This window comes from Geotrypetes seraphini, chromosome 1 (genome assembly GCF_902459505.1).
Source record: "Geotrypetes seraphini chromosome 1, aGeoSer1.1, whole genome shotgun sequence".
NCBI classification, from domain to species: Eukaryota; Metazoa; Chordata; class Amphibia; order Gymnophiona; family Dermophiidae; genus Geotrypetes; species Geotrypetes seraphini.
Genome location: NC_047084.1, coordinates 145429240 through 145452075, shown reverse-complemented (window position 1 = coordinate 145452075; position 22836 = coordinate 145429240). Strand labels below are relative to the sequence as shown.

At 47.5% G+C, this 22836-nt stretch overlaps 1 protein-coding gene across 1 annotated transcript in view; it reads right to left on the bottom strand.

The window, feature by feature from the left end:
- The window catches only part of RAB33B (RAB33B, member RAS oncogene family), a 33202-nt gene extending 11709 nt beyond the window's left edge, over positions 1-21493 (bottom strand). The window contains exon 1 of the mRNA XM_033939482.1: positions 21040-21493. Coding sequence (XP_033795373.1) covers positions 21040-21282 — 243 coding nt within the window. The 5' untranslated portion in view covers positions 21283-21493. The remainder of the gene's footprint in view (positions 1-21039) is intronic.
- Positions 21494-22836: the final 1343 nt, after the last annotated feature.

The following is a 22836-nucleotide window of genomic DNA, read 5'->3' as shown; positions in this document are numbered from 1 at the left end:
AATCATGACATGAAGTTCGTTGTGTGCAGCGTTCGCTGTGTGAGGCGTTCTTTATGCGAGGCACCACTGTACTTTCGTTTAAAGGTGACATGTACACATATAACAGATTAGCCATAGAGCCAGAAGTACATGCATAATTTGATGACCCGTCAAAAGTGTGAACGACAACTGTGCCCCGACAATTGCGCTCCCCGATCACAATCCACAGCGGATACTATTTTGTCTTTTTTGAGGGGGGTCCCCCCCCCCACCACTACACTTAAAATATTCACTTGGTATCTGGTGTTAGGGTAAGGTTTAGATTATGATTATGGAAACCCTTTACATACAAGGATATCTGGAAGGCCTTGATTTGCTCAGACTCCTCAGGCCCCGTCCCTTGGGAGGGGCTTGAGGCGCCTGAGCAAATCAAGGCCTTCCAGATATCCACGTATGCACACTTCACAGGGCACAATTGTCGTGCTGCATAATTTACAGTAAGTGTGAGTCCTGCTTAGGATTACCAGATTTTTCGGAATGAAAATCCGGACCCATGGCCCCGCCCCGTTCCTTCAACCTGTCCGCTTGCCGGGAGGGCTTTTGCGCATGCGTTGGTATGACGTGGTGCCGTCACACACATGCCCGTGTTGCATCTGCGCAGATGCCATCCTAACGTCGCTGCTAGCTGGAAGCTTTTCAAAACCTGGACAAAGTGCTGGGTTTTGAAAAACTGACGAACCCCGGAAATCTGGACGTCTGGTAACCCTAGTCCTGCCCCCACACTACATTTGTGTACACCCACCTGTTAAATACATTACATTACATTAGTGATTTCTATTCCGCTTGTACCATACCGCACTACATCAAGAGACGTGTACTGGACTGGAGGACGGCTAACGTCATTCCACTCCACAAGAAAGGCTCAAAGATGGAGACAGCAAACTACAGACCAGTGAGTCTAACATCGATAGTGAGCAAACTAATGGAAACTCTAATTAAACACCAATTGGATAAAATCCTGGATGAAAAGAATCTAAGGGATCCCCGACAACATGGATTTACTAAGGGGAGATCATGCCAATCCAACCTGATCAGCTTCTTTGATTGGGTGACGGAGAAGCTGGATATTGGGGAGTCCCTAGACATCGTGTACCTGGACTTTAGCAAAGCATTCGATAGTGTACCACACCGCAGGTTGCTGGGTAAGATGAGTTCTATAGGATTAGGTGACACATTGACGCAATGGGTTGGGAGCTGGCTTGGAGGTAGGCTTCAAAGGGTGGTGGTGAATGGCACCCCCTCCGAAATGACGGAGGTGATCAGTGGAGTGCCACAGGGCTCGGTCTTGGGCCCAATCCTATTCAACATCTTTATAAGGGACTTGGCAGAAGGGCTTCGAGGTAAAATAACATTATTCGCCGATGACGCCAAACTAAGTAATGTAGTGGGCAAATGCACAACAGACGAAGATTCAATGCCCGACAACATGATGCACGACCTACTCCTGCTGGAGCGCTGGTCTAAGACATGGCAACTCAACTTCAATGCCAAAAAATGCAAAATTATGCACCTGGGCAGCCAAAATCCATGCAAGTCTTATACCCTTAATGGCGAGATCCTAGCAAAAACGGTAGCAGAACGAGACTTGGGGGTAATCGTCAGTGAGGACATGAAGTCTGCCAATCAAGTGGAGCAGGCTTCATCCAAGGCAAGACAAATAATGGGTTGCATACGAAGGGGTTTCGTCAGCCGTAAGGAGGAAGTCATTATGCCATTATATAGATCCATGGTGAGGCCCCACCTGGAATACTGTGTGCAATTTTGGAGGCCACATTATCGCAAGGATGTGCTGAGACTTAAGTCGGTGCAGAGAATGGCCACCCGGATGGTCTCGGGACTCAAGGATCTTCCATATGAAGAACGGCTTGACAAATTGCAGCTATACTCGCTCGAGGAGCGCAGAGAGAGGGGAGACATGATCGAGACGTTCAAGTATCTTACGGGCCGCATCGAGGCGGAGGAAGATATCTTCTTATTCAAGGGTCCCACGACAACAAGAGGGCATCCGTGGAAACTCAGGGGAGGGAAACTGCGAGGAGACACCAGGAAGTTCTTTTTCACTGAAAGAGTGGTTGATCGCTGGAACAGTCTTCCACTACAGGTGATTGAGGCCAGCAGCGTGCCCGATTTTAAGGCCAAATGGGATAGACACGTGGGATCTATTCACAGAGAAAGATAGGGGAGGGTCATTAGGGTGGGCAGACTAGATGGGCCGTGGCCCTTATCTGCCGTCTATTTCTATGTTTCTATGTTTCTATGTACTTTCAGAACAGAGCTTGGGCAGAATGCTGACCTAGGTGTACACTCATATGATAAATACTATGTTAGATCAGAAATAAAATTAAATGCTCAAATGTCTGACACAAGTTATATAACAGTGCCAATTGCTAAATTATACGCCAATTGGCACTCGCAACTACGAAGCAGAACCTTAACTGCCAACATTAGGTGGCAACTGTTTTTTAGACATCTAAAGTTAGACGTGTGCATGCCGACTTTCTCTCTAACATGGCAATTTCACACACAATTGCCATCATAAAATTGACCCCCAGGGCCCATATTTTTGCGTCCTTTCTTGAATCTACCCCTTACTGTGTACTCAACGCATAAGTTTTATCACGCGTTTGCCAAAATTACCTCATTAGGGACTGGCAGACAGAGAATCCTTATTATAACGGAGGAGTTTCAGTGCTGCAAGGCATTCAGATCTGTATAAGGAACAATTTGTTTTGTCTTTGTGGGTCTAGAGCACTTTCATTTAGGATTTACCACAGCCTTTAAGTTTCAGCTTGTAGCGGCTGCATTCTGGTCCTTGTTCCCTCTAAGCGGAGCACATGAGCAAAATACTGAACTGACTTTCAAAATTAAACTAAACCAAATCAAAATTACCGTGTGTGTGATTACATTCACTCACACACCCAAAAAAAATGTGCACACACCCGGCCATTCCTTAGAGCAGTGTTTCTCAACTCAGTCCTGGAGTACCCCCTTGCCAGTCAGGTTTTCAGGATATCCACAATGAGTATGCATACATTTGATTTGCATACACCGCCTCCATTACATTCAAATTTCTCTCATGCATATTCATTGTGGATATCCTGAAAACCTGACTGGCAAGAGGGTACTAGAGAACAACATGGGGAAAAAATCTGTCCCCGTCACCAGATTACCGTCCCCTTCGCAGCACCCCTCGAACGGTCCGTGCGTCTCCCTCCCTCCCCCTTACCTTCTCAGCGTGTTTTAAGGTTTCAGAAGTTGCATCAGAGGAGAAGCTTCTGCCCACACACACACTTGATGCATGTAGGCTCCGGCGGCTTTTAACAAGTACTCTGAATCCTTAAAACGCGCCGCAAAGGTGGGAGAGAGGGAGATAGATTTGTCGGAAGAAGGGAGGGGGCTGCGTGTGATCAGTGACTGCGCGCGTCCCTCCCTTAACTGCGGGGACAAGGCCATTCACCGCTCCACAGGGCAGTGGATGGCTTTGTCCCCGCACCTGCGGTGAGCACCTTTCCCCCTTCCACCGTTTTGGCGGGGAACATCCACCGTGTCATTCTCTAGGGGGTAATCCAGGACCAAGTTGAGAAACACTGCAGAGATTGTGAGGGGGATTTCTTGAAGTTAATATTGCTCTCATTACTTGAGACATGTGGCAGATCTGGGAGGTCATTTCTGACCAAATTTTTGTGTTGTTTGGTTGGACATCTTTACAGTTGTATTTGGTAAACGTGTAGAATAGTGAGAGGTGGGGGGGGGGGGAATTCCGAATCTGGATGACACGTTTTGCATTTTGCTTTCTTTGTGGTTGTACAGTTGTGAAGTCATCAATAAAATTGTTGAACTATAGATAGATTGTAAGCCTGCTGGGACAGACGGGAAAAAAAGGTTTACCTGAACAAATTCAAGGAACCCACTCTGAGCTCCCTTGAGGGAACGGTATAGAAAATTCAATCAATACATATGAAAAATTTGCACACAGTACCTCCACTGCATGCAATCTATTTTATGCATTTCACTAAGGGTAACTCAAAAATCAGACTGGCTGGGTGTTTCCCCGAGATGAAAACCACCAATCTCGGTGCTTGCCGAGATATGACCGAAGCTCTGGGATTGGGGGTGGAGGGGATGACTTGCTATGAGTGCACAAAATCACTGCCACAAGGGAGCCATGAAGATTTCTCCCTCGTTACCTCAGAACCAGCACCACCATCACTAGGGCTTCAGTAAAAATCAAAGAACGCAAGGGATAAACATGGAGACTCCTTAAGAAAGAAATGGGTACACTAGAAAAGGTTCAAAGAAGAGCGACCAAGATGGTAAAGAGGAAGGAACTGCTCTAGTATGAGGAAAGACTAAAACGGTTAGGGCTCTTCAGCTTGGAAAAGAGACGGCTGAGGGGAGATATGATTGAAGTCTACAAAATCCTGAGTGGAGTAGAATGGGTACAAGTGGATCTATTTTTCATTCCGTCAAAAATTACAAAGACTAGGGGGACACTCGACGAAGTTACATGGAAATACTTGTAAAACAAATTGGAGGAAATTTTTTTTCACTCAGAGAATAGTTACGTTCTGGAACGCGTTGCCAGAGGATGTGGTAAGAGCGGATAGCGTTGCTGGTTTTAAGAAAGGTTTGGATAAGTTCCTGGAGGAAAAGTCCATAGTCTGTTATTGAGAAAGACACGGGGGAAGCCACTGCTTGCCCTGTATTGGTAGCATGGAATATTGCTACTCCTTGGGTTCTGGCCAGGTACTAGTGACCTGGATTGGCCACCGTGAGAACGGGCTACTGGGCTTGATGGACCCAGTAAGGCTATTCTTATAGGATATGACAGATAATGGCCAAAGCAGATCTTACCAAAGAGCAGTGCCATGCATTAAAAATATACTCTCCCACCAAAATTCAAAATTGGTGACCAATGGACAGCCCAGTTCCCAATCAGGTCAGTGGACCCACTATTTACAAAGACAAGATGCAGACCTCACAAAATACCCTGAAGAAAGCCACAGCCTGGTGGCTGAAACATCAGTTTCTGCCTGACAAGACGCAACGAGACCCGGAAACCTGCAACAAGCATCTTCTTTCCCACTCTACATCAGAGGTGCCTTGTTCTGGTTCTGGCTATTGTAACATGGAGGTATGTGTCCCAGAGATTCATTGAGCACAGACTGAATGAAGGAGGAGAGAGATTTTTGTTAAAACTTACTTGATCTCCCCAAATCCACAACAACCTGAACCCCTGCTAATCTCTTTGAGACCGTCATGTAGTTGGAATATGCACCCAGTCTGGTCAAGAGAAGAAATACAGTGGTGCCTCACACAACGAACTTAATTGGTTCCAGGAGCAAGTTTGTTATGCGAAAAGTTCGTTATGTGAAACGCGTTTTCCCATAACAATACATGTTAAAAAAAATAATTCGTTCTGTAGCATAAAATATGCTAAGATGACATAAAAAAAGATAAATTTTTTGTTATTATTTTTATTTAGATACATCTAAAAACATAATTGTTTTTTAAAACAACACACATTTTTTAAATTTAAAGACAGAGAGGGCAGTTAAGCGCAGTGCCATCAGTTATCCTGCCCCTCTCAGTGAATTGCCTGGGATGGAGGGAGGGAGAGAAGAAGGCAGATGATGGAAGTGGGAAGAACTTGTGCCGTCAGCATCAGGCACAAGCGGGAAAGCAGCAGCGGTGAGGGGCTAGAAGTTATCTTCCTTTCATTCATGTCCTTGCCACCCCCGTCCCTTGGTCGGTCCCACAATTTCACAATTTCCTGCATATCTCCTCCCTCCATTCTTGTAGCCCATAATCTCCTCTCCTGACATCTTCCTGTCCTTTTACTTCCACTATCTTCCTATCCCATCTCTATTCCCTTTTGTCCCTCTCCCCATGATCAATCATCTCACCACCTCTCTCTTTCCTCACCCTCAGGGTTCAAGATTGCTTCCACTCTTTTTCCTGTTGTTCTCTCTGCCTGTCACCCTATGATTTAGCATCCCTTCTGCCCTTGTCCAATATTTCCCCTTCTCTCCCTCCCTCTCATCCCCTGCTCCAACATACCGTATTTCGACTGCCCTTCCATCCCCAGGCCTGCCAACTTCCACTCATTTACTGCTTTCTCCCACCTCTGCTAAAGCCCCCCCCCCCCCCCCCGCAGTGATCGGCAACACCAGGCACCCCCCCTCAAATCGGCGAAACAGGGCCCCTCCTCGATCGGCGAAACAGGGCCCCCCCTCGATCGGCGAAACAGGGCCGGCGACTGCTTTCTCCCGCTGCTGTTGAAGTCTGTAAACAACTTTAACACAAGCCACGGGGCTCTAACAGTGCGTATGCTGCCAACTGCTTCCTTCCTCCTTCCTCTCCCCTCATGATGTAACTTCCGATTTGGTTGATGGAGGAGGAGGAGGAGGGTAGCCGGTAGCGTCACGCACACTGCGCGGAAGGATGCAGCTCGGGCGACTTCGTTGTGTGAAACGAAGTCCGTTGTACGAATCAAGACAAGAAGTTCATTGTGCGCAGCGTTCGCTGTGCGAGGCGTTCGTTATGCGAGGCACCACTGTATGTCAAAAGGATTTAGTTATCTGGATTATTATCTACCACTGGGAAAGGAAACAATTCCTGGCTCTCACCAACATTTGACTAAGATCAAGGATACTGTATATCACTGCTACATGCAGACACATTTCACATGGGCCTGTCGTGGAAGTAATTAAAGCAGTGCTTTATCAAGTTTTTTTGTGCCCATGAAAGTAGCCAAATAAAAACCATGACCCTTGGAGGTGCAGAACGATGCACCTATAGACAGTCCACCCAGGTTCTAACCCCAAACGTGGTTTTGTGACCTCCACTGACCCTCAGTTTGCGAAGCTCTGAACTAGAAAAGTTCTCTTCGTACATCTGCAGACACACTGATCAATTCAACGGCTACAGGTGATGAAGGAATAGGAAGAGGGGAGGTGTTTACAGTGTTGTCCACAGGAGCTCCAGAGCACTGAGGAGACAGCGAGCACAGGCCTGGTGAAACCGGGAAGCAATGTGCTACATTGCGACATTCAGGCATGAACAGCTGCGCTAAAGAATCAGAACTGAAACTTCCTCAATTTTGAAGACACAAAAGAGTCACCGACTGCTTGGGTATCACAAGCTGACAGTGAGGACGTGCCAAGGAAGTAAACAACCCAAGTTCAGTCAGAGGTCTTAGGAATTGCCGACAGAGAGATTTGCCAACGGGCATCAGGAGCCTGCTTGCCAGGGCTGGTCTTCCATGCCTAAATCTGAACAGAGCCTGCAAAGTTAGGCTTCACTGTGGAGAACTAGAAGAATCTAGAATCAGAAAATAATATTAAAAATTGAACTAAGGCCAGTACTGGGCAGACTTGCACGGTCTGTGTCTGTATATGGCCCTTTGGTGTAGGATGGGTTGGGGAGGGCTTCAATGGCTGGGAGGGTGTAGATGGGCTGGAGTAGGTTTTGACAGAGATTTTGGCAGTGGGAACCCAAACACAGTACCGGGTAGAGCTTTGGATTCTTGCCCAGAAATAGCTATGAAGAAAAAATTAAAAAAAATTTAAATTGAATCAGGTTGGGCAGACTGGATGGACCATTCGGGTCTTTATCTGCTGTCATCTACTATGTTACTATGTTATTTGGAACATCAAGAAAGATCCATGTGGACATGTTAAGTCAATGCCAGCTTTAGGGATTTAAAAATGTAGCCATTACGAGCTTTTGTAACAGAAATAAAGTTAGATTAAGTTTCAAGGTTATCTAAGCAGTTTTACAATCAGGTACTCAAGCATTTTCCCTATCTGTCCCGGTGGGCTCACAATCTATCTAACGTACCTGGGGCTATGGAGGACTGAGTGACTCGTCCGGGGTCACAAGGAGAAGCACGGGGTTTGAACCCACAACCTCAGGGTGCTGAGGCCGTAGCTCCAACCACCGCGCCACACGTTCCTGCACAAAGTCAGAATCTAGCAAGGCATAGTAATGGGAATAGGGTTAGATTTATCGGCAAATATAGCACAGTTACTTACCGTAACAGGTGTTATCCAGGGACAGCAGGCATATATTCTCACATGTGGGTGACGTCATCTACGGAGCCCCAGCGCGGACAGCTTTTCAAGCAAACTTGATTGAAGTTTCAAGTTTGCTATGCTGCACCACGCATGTGCAATGCCTTCTTGCCCACTAGAGGGCGCATCCCCACCTCGTGGTCCTCAGTTCCATAGCCAGCAAAGAAGCCATCCCCGTGGAGGAGGGCGGGTTGTGAGAATATATGCCTGCTGTCCCTGGATAACACCTGTTACGGTAAGTAACTGTGCTTTATCCCAGGACAAGCAGGCATGATATTCTCACATGTGGGTGACCTCCAAGCCAACCAAAAAAGGGCAGGCGGGAGGATGGCAATTTAGGAAAACAGGTTACGCAAAACCGACTGGCCAAACCGGCCGTTGCTTCTGGACAACGTATCCAGACAGTAGTGAGAGGTGAAAGTATGAACCGAAGACCAAGTGGCAGCCTTGCAGATGTCCTCCACTGGAGTAGACCGGAGGAAAGCAACAGAAGCTGCCATTGCTCGGACCTTATGTCCCGTGACCCGACCATGCAGCGCGAGACCAGCCTGAGCGTAGCAAAAGGAAATACAAGCAGCCAACCAGTTAGACAAGGTGCGCTTGGAAACAGGACGTCCTAACCGATTAGGGTCGAAGGACAAAAATAATTGAGGAACCTTCCGATGAGACTGAGTGCGTTGAAGATAAAAAGCAAACGCCCTCTTACAGTCAAGCGTGTGAAGCGCCACCTCGCCAGGATGCGAGTGGGGCTTAGGAAAGAACACCGGAAGAACAATGGACTGATTGAGGTGGAAATCAGACACAACCTTCGGCAAAAATTTAGGATGGGTGCGAAGAACCACCTTGTCATGATGAAACACAGTAAAAGGTGGGTCCGCAACCAAAGCCTGCAACTCACTAACTCGCCTAGCTGAGGTGAGTGCAATCAGAAAAATCACCTTCCAAGTGAGAAACTTAAGATGAGATTTGTCAATAGGCTCAAAAGGAGGCTTCATCAGCTGAGCCAAAACCACATTGAGATCCCAAACTACAGGGGGAGGTTTCAGAGGGGGATGAACATTCACCAGACCCCGCATGAAACGAGTCACCAGAGGACGAAGAGAGAGAGACCGACCCTCAAGATGCCGATGGAAAGCAGCAATAGCACTAAGATGCACTCGAATGGAAGTCGTCTTCAGCCCAGACTTGGACAAATGCAACAAATATTCCAGAACCGAAGACACCGGAACCGAACTCGGATCCAGATGGTGCGAGGAACACCAGGATGAAAATCTGGTCCACTTCTGGGAATAACAAAGCCGAGTCGAGACCTTGCGCGAGGCTTCCAAAACCTCCCTGATAGGCTGAGAAACTGAAACCGAAGTCAAGGGGAAAGGAACCAAGCCGTCAGATGTAAGGACTGAAGATTGGGATGCAACAGCGAATCCCGACTCTGAGACAGCAGAGAGGGAAAAACAGGCAGAGGCTCCCTGACACTGAGTTGAAGGAGCAGGGAGAACCAGTGCTGACGAGGCCAATGAGGCGCAATGAGAATCATAGTGGCTCTGGACGATTTGAGATGAACCAACGTTCTCAAAATCAGAGGGAAAGGAGGAAACGCATAAAGGAACCTCCCTCCCCAGTCGAGAAGAAAGGCATCGGCCTCGAGACGGTCCGGGGAGTACATCCGAGAACAATAGAGGGGCAGTTTGTGAGTCTCCGGGGAGGCAAACAGATCCACCTGAGGAGTCCCCCAGCGGTCGAAGACCTCGTGCAGAACTCGGGAGTTTAGCGACCACTCGTGCGGCTGGAGAAGACGACTGAGTTTGTCGGCCAGACAATTCTTCTCTCCCTAAATGTAAACCGCCCGCAGGAAGATGTTCTGGGAGACCGCCCATTCCCAAAGGCGCAGGGCTTCCCAGCACAGGGACCAAGAGCCCGTCCCCCCCCCTTGCTTGTTCACATAGTACATTGCCACTTGGTTGTCCATCCGCATGAGGACTACCTGATCGTGCAGCAGGTGGCAGAACGCTCGAGCTGCCAGAAAAATGGCACGAAGCTCCAACACATTGATGTGACAAAGACGGTCCTCCGCAGACCATAGACCTTGAGTCCGCAGACCGTCGAGATGAGCCCCCCACGCGTACTCCGAAGAGTCCGTGGTCAGGACCTTGCGATGCGGAGGGACGAGAAAGAGCAAACCCCCGGAAAGATTGGAAGAGTTGGTCCACCAACGGAGCGAGCGTCTCAAGGAAGGAGTCACTGCTACAGGAAAGGAGAGCGGGTCCCGATCCTGACGCCACTGGGAGGCCAAGGTCCACTGAGGAAGCCTCAGGTGCAAGCGGGCGAACGGTGTGACATGCACCGTCGACGCCATATGGCCGAGTAGAACCATAAGACGCTGTGCCGACACCGAAGTCTGCAGCGAAATCTGGGAACTCAGGCGAAGCAGGGCCTCCAACCGCGGAAGCGGGAGGAACGCCCGTAGGCAAACCGTGTCCAGCACGGCCCCGATAAACTGAAGGGATTGAGCCGGGCACAACTGAGACTTGGGAAAGTTCACTTCGAACCCCAGACGTTGAAGGAAGATGATAGTCTGTCGGGTCGCTAAGATAACCCCCCTCCCTGGAAGAGGCCTTGATCAGCCAATTGTCCAGGTAGGGAAAGACCTGCAGACCCTGAGACCGCAGGGCCGCTGCGACAACTACCATACACTTTGTGAAGACTCGAGGGGACGAAGCCAGCCCAAAGGGGAGGACCCGATACTGAAGGTGCAATTCTCCCACCTGGAAACGGAGAAACTTGCGGAAGGCGGGATGCACCGGAACATGGGTGTAAGCCTCCTTCAGGTCCAGGGAGCACATCCAGTCCCCTGCTTCCAACAGCGGGTACAGGACCGGAAGCGACAACATACGGAACTTCTCTCGGACCAGGAATTTGTTGAGCTTCCGGAGGTCCAAAATGGGGCGCAAGTCCCCGGTCTTCTTTGGGACCAAAAAATAACGGGAGTAAACCCCCCGTCCCCGTTGTGTAGGGGGTACCGGCTCCACCGCCCGAAGTCTCAATAAGGCCCTGGCTTCCGAGAGGAGGAGAGGGAGCTGGTGTCGATTGGAAGGAGCCGCATCTGGTGGGTTTTCCGGCGGCGGCGTCAAGAAGTTGAGAGAGTAACCCTCCGAGATGACACGGAGTACCCAAACGTCTGAAGTTATCCGAGCCCAGACTGAATGAAAGGCTCGCAATCGGCCCCCGATGGGAAGCGGGCTCGGCGTCAGTGTGGAGGGGGCCAGCCCCCATCCGCGCAGCACGTCAAAAAGACGGCGCGGGCTTAGACGCCCCTTGCGCCTGAGGCTTCTGGTTGGGCGCTCTGCTCTGCTGAGGGGGACGCCGAGGTGGAGGCCTGGAAAACGCCGGCGTCGACTTCTCTGGGTAGCGGCGTGGTGGCGGTCTGAACGGTTTCGGAGTCGCCACCCGGAGTTTGGGACGGACTAAAGAGGCGATGGAGCGCTCATGTTCCGACAGGCGTTTGGTCGCCGCCTCAAGAGATTCATCAAACAATTCAGAGCCTACACATGGCAAATTGGCCAGGCGCTCCTGCAAATTCGGGTCCATATCAACCGTACGGAGCCACGCGAGACAGCGCATGGCCACCGCAAATGCAGCGACCCGGGAGGACAACTCAAAGGCGTCGTAAACAGCATGGAAAAAGTACAGACGCAGTTGAGACAAGGAGTCCATAAACTTGCCAAAGTCCCTCTTATGGGAATCTGGCATGACCCCGTGATAACGAGGCATCGCCTTCACCATGTGCCGCAAATAGGATGAAAAGGTGAAGGCATAATTAAGGACCCTGGTTGCCATCATCGAGTTGTGGTAGAGGCAACGACCAAACTTGTCCAGGGTCCGCCCCTCCCGCCCAGGCGGGACCGCCGCAGAGACCCGAGAAGGCTGCGATTTTTTCAACGCCGACTCAACCAACAAAGATTGGTGGGACAACTGCGCCTTCTCGAACCCCTTACAGGGGACAGTACGGTATTTCGACTCCATTTTGGAAGGAACCGCCGTGACGGTCAGAGGGGAGTCCAAGTTCTTCAGAAACGTCTGGTGAAGCACCTTGTTCAGAGGCAGACGCGGAGACTCTCGCGGAGGAGAAGGCAGATCTTGTTCCTCCAAAAATTCCTTAGTGTATTGAGAGCCGGACAAAAGGTCGAGATCCAATGCCCTCCCCATGTCCAAAACAAATTTCGAAAAGGATGAGGGCCTGGAAGGTGGGGAAGGAGAACGAGAGGCCCGCTCCACCAAAAAGGAAGGAGAAGCCTCACAGGAATACCAGGGTCTACCAGTGCCAGACTCCGAGCCCCAGGAAGCCACACCCAAGAACTTGGTTGGGGTCGGAGACCTCCGATGCCCCGAGGACCCCCTGAGGGAAGTCCCCGGGGTACGAGGCACCGAGGCAAGCTCCCTCCCCTTCGGCGAGGGGTCCCTCGAGAACCCACCCTCAGAAGAACGGAAAAGCCTCGGATTATCGAGGCGGAGCTCCGAGACGCGCAGGGCCTCCGTCCGGGTCGGCGAGGAGCAACCGCGTCGTCGAGGAGAACCCCGAAGACGTTTGGGCTTCCTCGCCCGACGCTTCGCCCGAGGCCGACCCGAGGGCGATGAGCCCCGGGAGGACCTCGACGAAGAAGAGGTGGAGGAAATCCGGCGAACCCTACGCACCTTGTCCCGAGGCCGCACACTCCACTCAGGCTGGTCTACTACCGAGGTCGAGGGCAAGGACGGGTTCGAGGCCGGGACTACCCCGGGGGGTCGAGGCCGGGGCCGAGACTGGGGCCACCGAGACCGAGGCCGCCGAGGCCGAAGCAGTCGAGGCGGAAGCCGGCTGCAGGTGCGCGAGGGCGCCGGACAGCTCAGAGGCAATAAGCGCCTGGAGCAAGTCCTGGAACACAGGCACGGCAAACATGGACGGTAAGTCCGGGGCCGGGGGGTGCTCCCTCGAGGGTGACCTCGGTCTCGAGTATTCCCGCAGGGCACCCGCCTTTGACGCTCGGGGCGGGGCCGAGGAGGACCCACCCGCCCCCGTCGAAGAGCCCGAGGATGGCTTCTTGGATGACCCTGGAACAGAAGAAGGAAGTGAGGACTTACCCACCGTCGACTTCGGGGTCGAGGATGCCGGCTTCGACGAGGAAGGTTGACGCGGCGAGGTCGAGGGAGTCGAGGCCGAGGTCAAGGCCGGGGCCTTCCCCGCCGCGGGGTCCACAGCAAAGAGCTCTGCCATTCGAGCGCGACGGCAGCGGAGAGCTCTCGGCTGAAAAGTAGAGCACCGAGTGCAGGAGTCAGTTGGATACTCGGGACCCAGGCAAAGCAAGCACCACCGGTGGGGATCAGTTATGGAAAGCAACCGATCACACCGGGTGCATTTTTTAAAGCCCGTCAAGGGACGGGACATGAATCAAAAAACCGGCCTGGAACGAACGAGGTCCTGCGGCCGCGGCTCCCGGGAGCCCCCAGAGCCGAACGAAAAAACTTTTTTTTTTTTTTTTACAATACGCACACGCGAACGAAGAATATAAAAAAAAACAAGCACAGCGACCTAGAAAAAACAATCAGTCGCGGTGGCAGAAGGCCAAAATGCACGGAGCACAAAACGAACAGGGCTTCTGGCTCCGCGGAAAAAACAGAACTGAGGACCACGAGGTGGGGATGCGCCCTCTAGTGGGCAAGAAGGCATGCACATGCGTGGTGCAGCATAGCAAACTTGAAACTTCAATCAAGTTTGCTTGAAAAGCTGTCCGCGCTGGGGCTCCGTAGATGACGTCACTCACATGTGAGAATATCATGCCTGCTTGTCCTGGGATAATAAGAGCTACGAATGCCCTGCTTTTATTGAAGTTTCAAGTTTATCCTCACTTGATATACCGCTTTTATATACCAAAGCGGTTAACATTGAGATGTTGCAACATCTGTTTCTGACCCCTTAAAAAGGATAAGGATCAGTGCAGCAAACCCACTGAAGTCTCTGGCCTTGCAGAGAAGATAAATGCCGCCTGCACAGAGGTGAAACACAGTAAGGGAAAGGCAATGGGGACTAGTATACCGCCTTTTTGTTGTTTTGGCATTTCAAAGCAGACATTCAAAGCGGCGGGCACTGGAGGATTAAGTGACTTGCCCAGGGTCATAAGGAGCAGCACCGGGATTTAATCTCTCAACCTCTGGGTGCAGAGGCAGCAGCTCAACCAGTGAGCCACAGCCCTTCCTCAGTACCAAGGATGTAGAAGCTTGAAGTCGCACTTTAAAGAACAGGTATATGCAATAAGTCTTTCAATCCTTTGTATCCTCACCCTTTTACACCTAATTCTTAAACCCTCCACTTAAATTCTCTCATCCTATTTCCTGTAAACCGTGCCGAGCTCTGCGTCTACGGAGATGGTGCGGTATATAAACCCAAGGTTTAGTTTAGTTTAGGAAAAGCTAAAAGCCTCTGGACCTGTGTCTACTAATCAGATCACCTCTTGTGTTCTTTGTGCTACTATGTGCTGATCAATAAACCCAAGATTTTGGGCACATCTACTGTTTGTTAACCGAGTGGAACAGAGCAGGTGGAAACGAGTCGCTTGTTTATTCTTTCCAAAAATTCTAGGCTAGGGGGGCTGAAATGAAGCAATTAAGTAGTAGAGTTAAAACAAACAGGAAAAAATACGTTTTACTCTTTGGGATCCTATGACTTGGGTTGGCCACTGTTTGAAACAGGATACTGGGCTTGACGGACCTGTAGTCTGTCCCAGTATGGCAGCTCTTATATTCTTATTTATTTCCACAGGAAGAAAGTTCCAATATGCACCTCCAGAGTAAGCAATGGGTGCCACCCCTGTGTAAGCCTAAGAACATAAGAATAGCCTTACTGGGTCAGACCAATGGTCCATCAAGCCCAGAAGCCCGTTCTCACGGTGGACAATTCAGGTCACTAGTACCTGGCCAAAACCCAAGGAGTAGCAATATTCCATGCTACCGGTCCAGGGCAAGCAGTGGCTTCCCCCGTGTCTTTCTCAATAACAGACTATGGACTTTTCCTCCAAGAACTTGTCCAAACTTTTCTTAAAACCAGCTACGCTCTCCACTCTTACCACATCTTCTGGCAACGCATTCCAGAGCTTAACTATTCTCTTAGTGAAAAAAAATTTCTTCCTAGTGAAGTATTTCCCTGTTATCTTCATTGAGTGTCCCCTAGTCTTTGTAATTTTTGATGGGGTGAAAAAAAAAAAGGTCATTCCACTTGTACCCATTCTACTCCACTCAGGATTTTGCAGACTTCAGTCATATCTCTCCTTGCAGTTTAGTCTTTCCTCATACGAGAGGAGTTCCATCCCTTTTATCATCCTGGTCGCTCTTCTTTGAGTCATGCATTTGAAATCCATAGTAACCATGAATCGCTAAAAACATCAGTCACAGAACCAGAAAACAATCAGCAGTATTTTTGTTTAAACTCTATAACAATGGACAATAATTTTTTTTTTCTTTCAGGGTTGGGTATGAGCATGAGTCAGCTGCTTTAAAAACAGTCTTGCCTTCACTTACAAACGTGAGCTACGAATAAGATCTTTACTGACTTGATAAACAAAAAAGCTTTCCTCCCCTCCCCAAAAGGGACGGCTACAACTATTTATCATTTCTATAGCTTCGAAAAGTGTTTGCAGCACTGTACATTTAACCTGTAATAGACAGTCCCTGCTCAGAAGAGCTTACAATCTAATTTAGACAGACAGGGCATATAGGGGTTGGGGAGTCACTTGCAGAGAGAATGATAGACGGATGGACGGATAAAGTTTCCAAGTTTTATTAAAATTTGTTGAAACGCCTGTCATGAATTCTAAGCGTTTTACAATATTAAAAACAAAGGGGAGACTTACAAGGACATATAGACAGGACAAATTAAGGACTTAAAATAAAAAACAAAAGGTAAGTTTTAGTGAAATATAATATTTACAGGAAAAGCAAACATGTAGAGGGAAGAAACACAAGGAGGGGGAGGGAGAAGGTCCTCTTTGATAAGGAGGCTGGAAGTGGAGAAAGTATAACAAAAATATGAGGTAAAGGGAAGGGGATATTACTCAAAGGCATCTTTAAAAAGGAAACACTTTAGTCCTCCTTTGACTTTATCTAAGTTTTGTTATGCCCTCAGGGTATTTGGTAGAGTATTCTAGATTGAGGGGGCTGTAGAAAGAGGTGGTTCGACGACGAGGGCCGATCATTTTTAAGGAGGGAACGTGGAGAAGATGTTGAGAGGTGGATCTCAGAGCTCTGGGAGGATAAAGGGGATTCATTGGATTGTAGGGTTTTGAATGTGAGGATGGCTATTTTATAAGTTACTAGCTGATGCCCCGGCGTTGCACGGGTATTTAATTATAGCAATAACACTGTAAATGGATTCAAATAAAGATACTTTATAGTGGTGAATGAAAATATTTTTTTACAGCTTTATAAAAAGTACAATATTCAAATTATAATGTGAAATATTTGACAAAATGAATACAATACAACTAACACAAAACTTGATTATAAACAACATTTTTAGTTTCACCTCCAGGAGCAAGAACATATACATTCTTGGGTGAACCCACCCTTCACACGTGTGCAGGTGGGCCGCGAGACCCCCAGAACATATCACCCCAGGTAGTGAGGGATCTGCATACCAATTTTCGTTCAAATCGGTCCCACAGCTTTTTACATTTTTTCCATTGACTTGAATGGGTGAAATCTGATTTTCTGTTTGTAGCTCTGCCCACGTGTGCAGGTGGGCCGCAAGACCCCCAGAACATATCACCCCCGGTAGTGAGGGATCTGCATACCAATTTTCGTTCAAATCGGTCCCACAGCTTTTTACATTTTTTCCATTGACTTGAATGGGTGAAATCTGATTTTCTGTTTGTAGCTCCGCCCACGTATGCAGGTGGGCCGCGAGACCCCCAGAACATATCACCCCAGGTAGTGAGGGATCTGCATACCAAGTTTCGTTCAAATCGGTCCCATAGCTTTTTACATTTTTTCCATTGACATGAATGGGTGAAATCTGATTTTCTGTTTGTAGCTCCGCCCACGTGTGCAGGTGGGCCGCGAGACCCTCAGAACATATTACCCCCGGTAGTGAGGGATCTGCATACCAATTTTTGTTCAAATCGGTCCCACAGCTTTTTACATTTTTTCCATCGACTTGAATGGGTGAAATCTGATTTTCTGTTTGTAGCTCCGCCCACGTGTGCAGGTGGGCCGCGAGACCCCCAGAACATATCACCCCAGGTAGTGAGGGATCTGCATACCAATTTACGTTCAAAGCGGTCCCACAGCTTTTTCCATTGACTTGAATGGGTGAAATCTGATTTTGTTTGTAGCTCCGCCCACGTGTGCAGGTGGGCCGCGAGACCCCCAGAACATATCACCCCCGGTAGTGAGGGATCTGCATACCAATTTTCGTTCAAATCGGTCCCACAGCTTTTTCCATTTTTTCCATTGACTTGAATGGGTGAAATCTGATTTTTTGTTTGTAGCTCTCTGCCCACGTGTGCATGTGGGCCGCGAGACCCCCAGAACATATCACCCCCGGTACTGAGGGATCTGCATACCAAGTTTCGTTCAAATCGGTCAAACCGTTTTTGAATTACTGTGAGAATGGCAGCTTTTTACATTTTTTCCATTGACATGAATGGGTGAAATCTGATTTTCTGTTTGTAGCTCCGCCCACGTGTGCAGGTGGGCCGCGAGACCCCCAGAACATATCATCCCAGGTAGTGAGGGATCTGCATACCAAGTTTCGTTCAAATCGGTCAAGCCGTTTTTGCGTGATCGCGACACATACATACACACATACCTCCGATCTTATATATATAGATTCTATGGGGAATTGGGAGCCAATGAGCTTTTTTTAAGAGAGGGGTGACATGATCGTATTTTTTGGAATTAGTTATGAATTTTATGGCAGTGTTTTGGATTAATTGAAGGCGTCTGATATCTTTCTGGCATAAACCTTTGTATAGTGAGTTGCAGTAGTCTATTTTTGAAATGATGAGAGAGTGAATAAGAATATTTAAAGATTGTTGGTCCAGAATAGTTGCCAAGGATCTTATCATTCGTAACTCGTAAAAACAATTTTTGACTACTGCAGAAATTTGCGGTTGATAAAATAACTTACTGTCTAAGATTCTGGTTGAACTGACTAGTTCAATTGGAGTATTGCCAATGGCCAAAGGTGCTGTGAGTTGAATATTCTCTTTCCAAGGAAAAAGGATACAGCTGGTTTTAGAAATACATGTTTACATTTAACCATAGCCTAATTCTATCTAGTTTAGAATTGATACTGTAATGTCGGAGGTGTTGGAAGGATCACTAGGGAGAATAAGCTGTATGTTGTCGACGTATGGGTAAGCAGTAAAGCCAATGGATTGACAGAGGGGCCAGGTAGATGTTGAAGAGTAAGGGGGAAGAGTATAGAACCTTGTGGAATACCAAAGTTACTTTTGTAAACTGAAGAGGTGGAGTTATTGAAAGCTGAGAATTAGGAGTTGAACGCAACCTCGAAAATGTGGGCTTTTGGCTTTGATCTGAATACCGATAAGAGATGGAGCCTTGCAATGGCTCAGACAATCTGTTCCATGCATACGGTGCAGCAAGATAGTACTGTATTCAGACTTCATCCCTTCTACCATGGAGAAAAACCTAGAAAGATAAGTGCTAGAAAGAGGTTGTAAACAATGAAAAATAATACAAAGATAACGATCTACATGATTGTAACTTGTTACCAATAATGCTAACATTCAACATTACTATTCTGTCAAAATATTGTATTTAACTTACAGAATTTTTGACTCCATCCAGGTTCTACAAATTCTGAGTTTCTGCAGCATTTTTGCAATGCTGGACTGGGTGCCAGCATCTCTTCTCTCTACCCCTCCCATATCTCTTTGCCAATGCGCACAGCATCTCCAACCTGCTGCCCGCACCGGCCTCGGCTGTCCCTCTGAAGTAATTTCCTGGTTGCAGGATCAGGAAGTGACATCAGAGGGAGAGCTGAGACTGGTATGGGCAGCAGGTAGGAGATGAGATGGGAAGGCGCATGCAGGGAGGGGAAGGCGCCACTACCCCTAAAGGGACCTCCTGCACCTTTGCTGGCCACCTAAAACACTTCATTCTGGACCCATAATTTGCTCCTGATGACACCAGAAAAACTGAAGCCTCCTTGGGCCCATGTGGTTTGGTTTTTTTTATTTCACTCTGGTAAGTGTTATATAAGTGTTATATAAGTTTTAACTACTGTATTTCTATATTTTCAATAAATTAGTTATCCTTGCAGTTGGTTGACCATGCCCCTTCCCCACTCTTATTGGGGCCAAGTAGAGGAGCAGTCAATTCATGCACACTGTGGGAGCACGAGTCACTTTATTGAGAAGCAAAGAGGAAAAATGAAAGAAAAAAAAAAGATAGAAGAAATCTTGCTGTGCTGCTTTGAAGTCATAGTGCATAACAAGACTTGTTACTTCAACTAGATGGAGATAAGTGCTACCATGTCTCAGCTAGACATAACAGAGCTAGAAATAAAAACCACCAAATATCCCCTACAACCCACTCTCAAACTCCTTGGAGTAACAGTAGACAGAGGTTGCACTCTTCAGGTGCAAATCAACAAAATCACACAAAAAGCTTTCTTCACCATGCGCAACCTTCGCAAAATCAGAAAATTATTTGAAAAAGATCAATTCAGACTCATAGTTCAATACCTAGTCCTAAGTCTATTGGATTACTGCAATATCCTCTACCTTTCTTGTCCTACCTACCTAATAAAACAACTACAGACTGTGCAGAACACTGCCCTCAGAATGATCTATTCCCTTGGAAAATTTGACCACATCACCAACGCCTTCCTAGACTCACACTGGCTTTCAATACAAGCCCGCATCCAATTCAAACTATACTGTATGTTATTCAAAACCTTAAATGGAACGGCACCCACCCACCTAAACAACCGTCTAAACAGGAACCTCTCAACCAGACAGAGGAGAACCCAATCCCCTTTCTCCTTCCCCCCCTTTTAAAGGAACTAAACGCAAAAAGATGTATGACAACTTACTTGCAACACATGCAGCTAAATTGGACCCCTCCATCACCAACCTACTGACAGCATCAACTGACCTCAAGGCTTTCCGCAAAGAAATCAAGACCCTACTATTCAAGAAATTCACCCAAATGTCCTAATCCCTTCCTTTCCCCCTCTCTCCCCCTCTTAGAACCCACTCATCAAAATTGCTTTAGACCTTACGCCTTAATTGTAATTTGTATTTCTCTTCCTGGAAATGTCCAGTTATCGTTCTGATGTAATCCGCTTAGAACTGAAAGGTACAGGCGGAATATAAGCCAGTAATGTAATGTAATGTAATTTGATGTTATATTAGCTTGAGTAGCCATTACACACATTTAAAGAGCTAGAAGTAACACACTGCTTGTTATGTATATACAGGGACAGAAAAGTGCATATGATGGTCCCATATTTGTTCTCTCAGTGGCTCAAATTGCAGGAGACAAAGGACACTGAGCCCTTTCACCAAAAGCACTTTAAGTTTCATATACAATATTTATTTAGATAATTTATGGAAATATATGCTGGCAAATTAATATATTTATTTATCAAGCATATTAGCTAATTAATTTGTACTCCTAGTGCTATTTGGTTATGTTTATTATGAGATGGTCGCAAATTTGTTCTCTTAGCGGCACCAATCGTGCAAGAGACAAAGGACACTGAGCACTTTTCACTATAATTTATTAACAATTTTAAAAATAATCTTGATTTATTGAAATAATATGCTCGTATGTTTAGAAGAGCATATTAGATATTATATTATACATACTCCTATTAGTATTATATGTGCATTATATGATAAAGGGTTCAGTTCCATTTCCTCCTCACCTTGATCTTCTCGCAGTCGATGTCCAGAACCCTCTCGCGGAAGTCCACGCCGATGGTGGCCTCGGTGTGGCCGGGGAAGCAGCCGGAGCTGAAGCGGTAGGTGAGGCAGGTCTTGCCCACGTTGGAGTCTCCGATGACGATGATCTTGAAGATGCGGGAGCGCGGCGGCAGCAGCAGCGAGGCCGTGCTGCCGGTCAGGCTCAGCTCCAGCGACGACTCAAGGCGGGAGGGCTCGGGCTCCATCGCGCCGGGCGCCGCTTGAACGGCCCACGCCAGCTCTAGACCAGGTCCCGGGGGGGGGGGGGAGGAGTACGCGTTCCGAGCCTCGCTCTGGCTCCAAAAGGACCGACTGGATTATCGAATGCGTTCCATACCTTGCTCTGACTCCCAGCAACCCAATGGATGGGAGGGATTATGGTATGCGTCCCAAGCCTCGCTCTGACTCGCACATTCCAAAAAGAAAGATTTGATATTCATGGGCGGGTGGGAGTATGGTATGCGGTCCAAGCCTCGCTCTAACTCCCAGACACTGAAAATGCAATACATAGTAATCTTAACAATTCCTAGCATTGATAATTTTAACAGTTTCCAAAATTGCTATATACAGTATATCTATGCCAGCAATTCTTCATTCCCACCCCTTATGTGTTTTCCATCTATGTACCTTTTTTAAAAAATTGTAGTTCTTCCCCCTTTTCCTATTGTTTCTCATGGCTAATAAAGTAGTCACCCAAGTATGTCTCATAAAGAATTATGTATGTTTAATCTCTTAAAATGTTAATGTCCTTGTTACTTTTTTATTATTATTATTATCATCATCATCTTTGTACAACGCTTAGTACCTCTGGATAAGCGTTTAATAAAAAAAAAAACATTAATAAACTTGAAATTTGAATAAACTTGAATTATGAGATGCGTTTCATGCCTCGCTCTGACTCCCGCTCCCGAAAGGAAATATTTGATATTCATGGGAGGGTGGAATTATGGTATGTGTTTCAAGCCTCGCTCTGATTTTCAGACAGCAATCTAAAAGGAGTTAGGGATATAATATGCGTTACAAGCCTCGCTCTGACTCCCAGAAAGAACTCAAAAGGACTGATTTGATATGTGTGGATGGGTGGGATTATGGTATGCGTTCCAAGCCTCTCTGATTCACAACTAAAACGTGAAACATAAGTTTTTTGAAATTCTGGTCGGTTCTAATGAGTTTGCGTTCCAAGCCTCGTTCTCACTCACATCCAGAATGTGACCCAAACAGAAGTTTGTTATTCTGGCCAGATAACGCATATGTTCCAAGCATCGCTCTGGCTTACACCTGGACCATGACTCGGAGAGAGGCTTGACATTGTGGTCGAAGCCAGGTGGGCACGCGATTCAAACCTCGCTCTGACAGCCCAAAAAATTATCCACAAAAAAGCGGTTTCAGTTGTAGTATTCTAATCGGGTAGACTGGAATGCGTTTCAAGCCTCGCTCTGAGGCAGATTTTATCTGAATCTCAAGAAGAATGTGGTATTAAATTGAAAAATAGATACTGTCTGGTAGTTTTGTATTTTTGAACCAGGGAACATGTTTCCTAGCAGCTCTTTCCTTGTTGATATAGAAGGCAGCTTGGAGTCTCTGCAGGCAGGGACTGTCCCTCCCCCCCCCCCCCCCCCAATATGTGGTGCACAGTGCTATAGTTTTAGTGCTGGGTGCTTGGAGGGAAGAATATGTTCTGTAAACTGAGAAACAAGAATTTAGAGATACTCCAAATAAATTATTATTTATAAACTTCTTATATATTGCTTTCTTGACTA